Source organism: Grammomys surdaster, unplaced genomic scaffold (assembly GCF_004785775.1).
Source record: "Grammomys surdaster isolate TR1022 unplaced genomic scaffold, NIH_TR_1.0 66, whole genome shotgun sequence".
Lineage (NCBI taxonomy): Eukaryota > Metazoa > Chordata > Mammalia > Rodentia > Muridae > Grammomys > Grammomys surdaster.
In genome coordinates, this window is record NW_021604568.1 from 3,963,739 (window position 1) to 3,972,656 (window position 8,918).

The 8,918-nt window shown below is 45.0% G+C and overlaps 1 protein-coding gene across 2 annotated transcripts; it reads right to left on the minus strand.

Moving 5' to 3' along the window:
* Positions 1-1,649: 1,649 nt before the first annotated feature.
* Bloc1s2 (biogenesis of lysosomal organelles complex 1 subunit 2) lies at positions 1,650-8,443 on the minus strand. Of its 2 annotated transcripts, none has more exons than XM_028775003.1 (5): positions 8,367-8,443; positions 7,953-8,069; positions 5,263-5,382; positions 4,348-4,452; positions 1,650-2,111 (listed from the first exon to the last, which is right to left on the minus strand). In XM_028775003.1, the coding sequence occupies exons 1-5, from the start codon at positions 8,419-8,421 to the stop codon at positions 2,080-2,082; spliced, it is 429 nt and encodes a 142-aa protein (XP_028630836.1). In that variant the 5' UTR covers positions 8,422-8,443; the 3' UTR covers positions 1,650-2,079. The 2 variants fall into 2 exon arrangements, with proteins under 2 accessions (XP_028630836.1, XP_028630843.1); XM_028775010.1 differs by lacking the exon at positions 8,367-8,443 and adding an exon at positions 8,226-8,344.
* Positions 8,444-8,918: the final 475 nt, after the last annotated feature.

An 8,918-nucleotide genomic window follows, 5' to 3' on the forward strand; every position in this document is an offset into this window, starting at 1 on the left:
TTTTTTTTTTAAAGTAGACCCCTTGTATACATAAGAATTCTAGTTTTGGGGCTGGAGAGATGGCTCCATGGTTAAGAGCACTTTTGCTCTTACAAAGGATCAGGGTTCCATTCCTAGGACTCACATGGTGGTTCATAACCATCAGTAATTCCAGTTCCAGGATTCAACACCCTCTTCTGACCTCCATAGGCACCAGGTGCACATACACAATGCCCATATATATATGTAGACAAAACATGCACGCACATACATCTTTTCTTATTTAAATAAAATGCCAATTACAGATCAGAGACGTAAGGCTTAATGACAAAGGTCTACAGCAGCCAGGAGAGGTGGAAGGAGAAATAACCTCTCTTGGTGTCCTAGTTAGGCACTGTTCTAGTGCTGGGAAGAGACACCATAACCAAGGCAACTCTCATAAAAGAAAGCCTTTAGTTGGGGCCTCCTTTCAGAGGTTTAGTCCATTATCATCATGGCAGGAAGCATGGCAACCTATAGGCAGACATGATGCTGGAGTAGATGAGAACTACTTCCTGATCCACAGGGAGTGATTGGGCTTGGCATGGACTTTTGAAACCTTAACAACCACCACCAGTGACACATTTCCTCCATGGCCATACCCTATAACCCTTCTAATTCTTTCAAATAGTGCTACTCCCTAGGAACTCAAGTATGAGCCTGTAAGGGCCATTCTTACTCAAACTACCATACTTGGGAATGGGCATGGAGAACATTAAGCATCTTGCTAGGTAATAGCATGTTACTGTAGATAAGGTTATGTTGCTTCCCAATACAACCAGCTTTTTATTAACCCCTACCATCTGATCTCTTTAGGAGATTGAGTTCTCCAAAATTCCTCTCACCCCATACATACGAGTAGGAAATGTTACAAAATACTTTACGTATGAATGCTACTCCCTGCCTTCTCATCTAACACACAGGCACACACAGGAACACACACACACACACACACAAACACACACACACAATCTTGTCTCTCACATTTCCAGAACGAGACAGATGTAAAGGTGTCATCTCACCCCCACACATCTGACTCAAGTAAAAAGAAACAAGAAACTGAGGCTGGTGACCCAGGCCAGTGAGCTCAGCTTCCGAGGAGGCTGAAGCAGGAGGGTCAAAAATTTGAAGCCTACTGAATTCCTTAGAGCAGTGGTACTCAACTTTCCTAACGCTGAGACACTGAACACAGTTCGTTCCTAATGTGATGACCCCCAACCATATAATTTTTCATTGCTACTTCTTAAGTGTAATTTTGCTACTGTCATGAATCATAATCTGACATGCAGGATACTGACCCACAGGTTCAGGGCCACTGCTGCCTTGGAGCTCTAGCTTAAGAATCAAAAGGACCAGGGAAAGAGCTTCCTGGTGGAGCACTTGTACAGGACACTCAAGGCCAAGGTTCAGTCCCTGATTGGAGGAAGAGCTGGGTGGAGGGAACATCTCATATACTAAGCTACTGAAATATTCCCTTCCCTCCTGCTGCTCAGCCTTTAAGACTTGGCTTGGAATTGTTTTAGGAGTTTCTGTTATTTGCAGTTACAGAAAGGCAAATTACTGCCAGATAGTAGTAAGTTGCAAACAAACAAACAAACAAACAAACAAAAAACACCAAAAAAAAACCCAAACACATTTGTTTTCCTTTTTAATTTAGAATCTTGTTAACAATACATCATCTCATCAGTAGAAAACAAAACAAACAAAACAGCCATTTTAGAAAATAATGTGCTAACTGCCCAATACCAGGGAAACGAGGTCCCCTCGCTGGACTCTACTGGCAAGCCCAGGTATGCAATGAACTTTAGAGCCTCCATCTTGGATGGATGGTGAAGCATTCAAGTAAACAGTGAAGAGTTCCAGGTGTGGGTTTCTGAGAGGTACCGCCTCAGAGGAGACTCCAGGGCAGCCACAGCCCTCCAGTTCATCCAGTATTGCGTGGCCTTGGGATTAACCAGGCGTTTTCTCCTGAGGAACTGTGATGATTCACCAGCCTCAGGATTTAGTGGTTATAAAACATCTTCCATATTAACAAACACTTGAGCCACATGAACACAATTCTCATCGCTTCTCCAGCTTCTTGTACTTGGCTTCTGTGTGGGGAAGAGCAGGAATTGTATCTTTTAACACTAGCGCTCACAGAGATACCTTTTAGTTAGATTTTTCAAGCAAGTTCAAATACACCCATTGTGTTCGTAAGGTAACCACTTCCGTCTCATCATGTGTACAAATACAGAGATCACAGATCTGCACAACTTCAAGGAGTCAAACACACACCCTGACTGTGAGCCCAAACCACACCCACAAAGTTCTAACTGTATCAATAACACATGTTCAGACAGCTCAGACAGAATGAAGCAGGATCCACTGGCACTGGCCCTACTGGCAGCCTTAGTAAATTTTAGAAACCTTCCAGGAACAATCCCAGATAGCCTCTGGAAACAGACTGGAACACTCCAGAAGTATAAATGTATGCTTCTGTTTTTATGTCTGTTTGACTTCTCTTCTCCCTACCCCTACCCCGAATCCACATAGCCTATACAGGTCTCACAAACCCCAGGCTGGCTTCAAACTCACTATGTAGCCAAGGATGACCTTGACCTTCTGATTTTCCTGCCTCCACAACCTCAGTGCTGGAATTACGAGTGTGTACAACCATGCCCTGTTTGCCCAGTGCTGGATACATACCCAGGACTTGGCATCCATAGTATCTTGGTGATTAGGATTTGGTGTTCTTAATCCTAGGATGTCATGAATGGCAAGTAGGCACTCCATCAAACTGAGCTGCATTCCTGGTCTTTCTATATTCTTATTCTTTTTTTTTTTTAAGATTTATTTATTTATTTAATGCATATGAGTACACTGTCACTCTCTTCAGACACACCAGAAGAGGGCATCAAATCCCATTAATAATGGTTGTGAGCCACCATATGGTTGCTGGGAATTGAACTCAGGACCCCTGAAAGAGCAGTCAGTGCTCTTAACCGCTGAGCTATCTCTCCAGCCCCTTATGTTCTTATTGTTATCTCTCACTTCAGGAAGGCAATTTGGAAAGACAGAAAAACCTAAAGAGACTTAAAATGTCATCAAATAAACATAGTGCTGTGATGTTTGTTTGTTTGTTTGTTAACAACTTTTTCAAACAGCCTGGGCTGGCTAGTCTTGAACTCCTGATCTTCCTGCCTCTACCTGAATTACAGGCATATGACACCATACACAAGCCTTTTTAAATCTCAAAAGCCCTTGGTATGATGACTTCTACAGGGTGAGGTCCACAGCAAACATCTACTAAATGTAACTGTAAATAGTGGAACTGACGGTTGATCACTACTCCACGAAACGGCTCTTGGAGCAGCCAACCAGGAGCAATCGAAAAAATAAAAGAACCCATAAAAGCTATCGAGGAAAGAATCCCTTCATGTGCTGTGCCCAGCAGATAACAGGCAGAGTGGGCGAGCAGCACTAAGAGTACTCTAGAGAAAGGCAATGCTTTCTTCATCGCTCAGCATGGTGAACCACAGAGAACCACAGCAAAGCACTCGGCCCTGGAACAGACATGGCTTACGGCTCTTCCATGTGCTTTTCCAGCTCTCTGTCCTTAAGCAAGTTACTTTGCCTCTTAAATCACAGTTACCTTCCCTAGAAAGTGGGAAGATCATAGATTTAAAAAAAATTTTTTTTAAAGTTGCCTAGCATATCAATGAAGGCCTTTAACCCCAGTGCTTGGGATACAGAAGCAGGTAGATATCTGTGAATTTGACGCCAGCCTGTTCTACACAGTTAGTTCCAGGATAGTTAGGGACACAAAGGGAAGCCCTATCTCAAAAAAACTAAAACCAAAAATCACCTTGTAGGAAATAAAGAATACAGTATGTGCAAATCATTCAGAACAGTGCTTTTAAATCAGTAACTACAGAAAATGCTATTTACTACATATTTAATTCCTCAAGTTTTATTTATTTGTTTTTGGTTTTTTGAGATATGCTCATTGTATAACCTGACCTGAATATGAATTTACAATCCTCCTGCATCAGCTTCGGGAGTAATAGGCTTACAGATGTGCATCACCATGCTTAGCTAAGTACTTTATCAAATCAAAGGGGCTGGAGAGGGTTAGGGTTAGGTGGCTCGGTGGTTAAGAGCACTTGCTGTTTTTCCAGAGGACCAGGGTTCAATTCCCATTACTCACATGACAGCTCAGAACCACTTGTAACTCCAATTCCAGGGGATCCGATGCTCCCTGCTGACAGCCCCAAGCACTGCATACGTACTGCCAGAATATTTATAAAACAAAGCCTAAATGATCAAGATAGAAGTAAAAATGATTACCCAGTTTTTTTGAATAAGCATCCAACTTGTAGGCTGCCTGCTCGAGAGCTGCCACCTGCTCCTCAATCACGTTGATCTGATCCAGATATGGCTGTAGTTCGGCATCTTGAAAAACAAACCGCCATGTCCAAATATGGTCAGCAAGTATAGAGAAAGAGGAGAAAGTTAGAAGCTAGGCCTAACAAAGACCTGGGCAGATGGCAGACGCTCACCCTGGGAAGACACAGCTGACTTATCGGGAATATCAGTGACCCAGGCAAAGCATTTCCTCTTCTGGTTTTCCTTCCCAGTAAAGTTCTTATTCCTTAAGCAATCCTGCTACTGAGTCTGCATCTTGACCATGCCCACATCAAGGATGTCCTAGTGTCAAAGGGCACTTTTCAGATCACTATAAATTAATATTTTCTTTCTTTCCTTCCTTTTTTTTTTTTTGTTTGTTTGTTTGTTTGCTTCTCAAGATGAGGTTTCACTGTGTAGCTTTGGCTATTCTAGAACTCATTTTGTAGACCAGGCTAACCTCAAACTCACAGAGATCCACCTGCCTCTGTCTCCCAAGTGCTGAGATTAAAGGCCTGAGCTGTCATACCCAGCCTTAAATTAGCATTTTCAATTTGTACATTTTGGGCTTATAAAATAGTTCTTTGCGGATTTCATTGTTAAATCAAATTCACTAGACTCTCATCTGTCCACTCTCTTTCTAGGAATATGCAGATTAAAAGCAAGGCTTTGAAGCAGACAAAAGTCCTAACAAAGCCACCCACCTGCAGGATGGAAGAAATCCTCCAATTCGAGCATGCTTTCTGCAACATGAGCTGGCTGGAGTGGCGATACCCTGGGCCCTGCTCTTGGGCTCTAAGTACTACGGAACATGAAGTACAAGCAGTGCCTGCTCGAGTGATGTGTCTGAGTACTTACATTTCTGGTTTAAGTCCTTCAGGTTTCTGCTGATGTTTATAGCAATATCTTTCATTTCAAGGTACTTCAAGCTTGTCAGCTTATTCATATTTTCCAGAAGTTTGTAGTCTTCACTGGTGGCTTTAAAACAAACAGAAGATGGGAGACCTTTAATTTGTCTGCAGTTACTAGAATACAGAATTTCAAGTCAAAGGAATTAAGGAAGGCAATGCAGTTCACGGGAGGACCCCAGGGAATGTCAAAAGAGCAGGCTGCTTTCAACCTATGGCTTTTACACTTAGCCTATACCCTGAATGTCTGAGTAGAAATCAAGGCAGCAACCAGCAAACTCAACGAAGAAGGTCTAGAAGAGTTTGTGTCATGGTTAGAAAAGAAAACAGTAAAACCATTTCTTAAGAAGAGAGGTGAAATCGTCTTGGTACTTCTGTAGTAGAAAAAATGTAAGCCAAGCAGTGGTGGCACACAACTTAATTCCCAGCACTTGAGAGGCAGAAGCAAGGAGTTCGAGGCCAGCCTGGTCTACAGAGTGAGTTCCTCGACAGCAAGGGCTACACGGAGAAACCCTGTCTCAAAAAAAAAATTTTTTTAATTATAATGTGTGTGTGTGTATGTGTGTGTGTGTGCGCGCGCGCGAGTGGGCGTGCGAGTGGGCATGTGCGTGTTCATGTAGACATGGGCAGGCTAGAAGTCAACAGGTCTCTCTCAACTGCTATCTACCTTTTTTTTTTTTTTTTTCAGATATCTCATTGAGAGTGGACCTTACCGATTTAGCTAGATTGGCCAACAAGTTCCAAGAATCCCCTTACCTCTACCTGCCCAGAATTCAGGTCATCTTGCTTGTGCACAATCAAGCCCCAGAACCCAAGGGGGAGAAACCAGTGTTATTTCTCCACTGCTGTCATGCTCACTTGTACACATGCTTTTGGAAAAGAAAAGCTGTAATTTGCTAATTGGGTGTGCATGCACTGTGCAGCTCGGCTCCTGCATGGAGGTTGGAGGACAGCTTCGGGAGTCAGATCTCTCCTGTCATTGGACAAAGCAATCCCTTTGCCTATGCAAAGCCCTGGGTTCAGGCCCCAGCAACTCAAAATGAACTGTTCCCTTTCCTGAGGTGTCAATCTAGGTCCAGAAGAGGCCCGCCTATAAGCTCTTCCTTAGCAATCTTTCTGCATAGTCTCCACCCATGCCACCATGCAGGTGCCTCCTCTGCAAAGATCAGTCTCAGCTCTGGACTAGCACTTGGATGTCCCAGTAACAGATACAAACAGCTGAGCGAGAACTGAGTTTCCCACAGAAACACGGTTCCTCTTGTTAGCTTCCCTATTTTGGTTGTTGGTCCTATCCACACTTACAAGTACCTTAGCCTGGTCAATACCGGATAAAGCCTACATCTGTAACAAGCTCACGCCCAAACTCCCATTCCATTCTTCTTATCTTCACTCTGCCTCAGACTCCCAATACTTTCCGGACAACTGCTTCTCTGTTTCTGTTCTATCTCCTCCAGTTCTCCAGGCTTTCAAATAATAATCTCTCGAAAACAAGGGCCACACACTTGGAAGCCAGCTAAAGAATGTGTATGGGCGGGGTAACAAGCGAGTATATAATAAACACACAGGGCGATCACTCTCCTCAGAGGAGCATGTGTCCTCCCAGCCCAGTGCTCTCTACTGGTTCTAAGGCACTGGTTCCGAAAACTACATCTCTAAACTACAACAAATGCAAAACAACAACAGAAAAAGAACAGTGCTAACCGGCAAAGGCCACAAGATCATACTAAAGAATCAGCACGTAGTGAAACCAAATCAAAGGCTGCAAAACTCTAGTCAAGTAAAGCCCTACAATGTAAGTTACTATAGCCAAACTTTAGACTTTTCTGGAAGAACCCACAAATCTGAATTTTGTTACTTGGTTTCTCTTGCTCAAAAATGAAAGGATCAGGCTGATAACAGGGACTTACAAACTCCCCCCCCACACACACACTTCTCTACTAAGCTTTTCCTCATAGATCCTGGTTCATAAATTGAGCTCACAGAAAAATTTCTGGGGGTGGGGCCTGTGAGAAGGCACTTGCTACCAAGCCTAGAGTGTGGTCCTCGTGACCTACATGGTATAAGAAGAGAACCAACTCTCACAAGTTGTTCTAAACCTTACACAAACACACACACACACACACTCGACAACACAAAATGTATCCCCCCCCCCCCCTGGAGAAATGAAATGATGTAAGCTCTTATGACACCCCACAAGGTCCAGACTCTGCTTTCTGACTCTACCTCAGACACAGGTGCAGGGACACTGAACTAAAATCTACCTGTGTCCCAAGGGTAAGTCACCAAATCTTCACACTAACCTTCTGGTCTGATCAAATGCTTGCTTATTCCAGCTCTTTTATTAACTGGCTAGTTTCCCCATTTTCCATTTCCTTCAAAATTGTGATTAAAATACACCTCCCCCAGAGAGGCACTTCTTGACTAACAGTGTGGAATCCTTGTTGTTGGCCTTTATTACAAGAGGCCAGCAGATTTGTGTTTCAAAAGTGGTTTGTGTGCTTCCCTAGGGAAAGAAGGGGGCGGCTCCTTTCCTCCTATTCAACCACTGACTGACAAGAGGCGGCTAAAGCGCCTCTCAGGTTTCTGATAAGCCAAATGTAATTACACCACCGGCACCAGCCAGAAGGGACTGCGTCTCACCTGTCAGTTCCCCAGTCAAATAAGTGGCCATTTTGGAGAACATGTCCCGGCAGAGCTCATTGATGTCAGCTTCGGCAGGTTCCTTTGCTTCCTCAGCTGTCTCCACCGCAGCATCATCTGGCAAGGTGGGGGTAGGGGTTGAGGAGAAAATGTCCTGTACCCAGATCTAATCCAGCCGAAGCGGACTGTTCCGATGGCCCTCCCGACTTGTGCTCCAGTCGCCTTCGTTCTCCTCCTGCCATCATCCCACCCCCTCCCCTCGCACCCGCCCACCTGAAACGCCAGCTCTGTTCCCTTGCTCAGGAGCTGGACTTTCATCTCAGTGCCCTGACGCCGCAGACAGGTACACCGGCTCCCGCATCCGGACCCAGCCTCCCCATCAGCCGTCGCGTCTCCATCCACGCCAGCTAGTACCTCGAGGCGGCTCCTCCCGTCGCGTCGCCGGGACGCCCTCCGCTGCCGCCGCCATGCCCGACCCAAGGCTGCTTCCGGTTCTAGGGGCGTCTGCGCGTGCGCCCCACGGGTGCCCCGCCCCGTCGCTTGCTCTCTGCTTCCTTCTTTTGATCGGCTTGCCCAAGTCACACCTCCAATAATGACCTTTTGTCAAAGTCCAAGCATGAAGCCAAACTGAAGCTAATGCTATTGCGAATTAACCCGTCGCTGAGATCACAGTACCTGGTGTTGCCAATGCGTTCGTCCACACTCTAGAACTTGTACCAACCACGGCCTGTCTTGGGCCCCAGAGTGGAGCCATAACTTGTCAGCTGAAGTCATTGGGGGAAAGGTGGCCTCCGCACCAGACCTCAGCACCCTGACATATTTTGTTCACCAAAGAATTGCTCAAGGATTCCACGCTTTTGCAAGCTGTCTCCCACAAGATTTCAGCCTTGATTCTTGTTCTCTCCCTTACCTTTCCCATAGGCCTTGGACTAATATCAACACTCTCAGATCTCTTGAAGCACAGCC

Bases quoted from the DNA above. Each gene is read 5' to 3' on its own strand.
- Bloc1s2 (XM_028775003.1), bottom strand. From the start codon at position 8,421: ATGGCGGCGGCAGCGGAGGGCGTCCCGGCGACGCGACGGGAGGAGCCG. The intron at 8,070-8,366 runs GTACTAGCTGGC...CCACCTTGCCAG, and splicing joins ACGGGAGGAGCCGCCTCGAG to ATGATGCTGCGGTGGAGACA. The intron at 2,112-4,347 runs GTAATCATTTTT...TTCCCCACACAG, and splicing joins TGCTTATTCAAAAAAACTGG to AAGCCAAGTACAAGAAGCTG.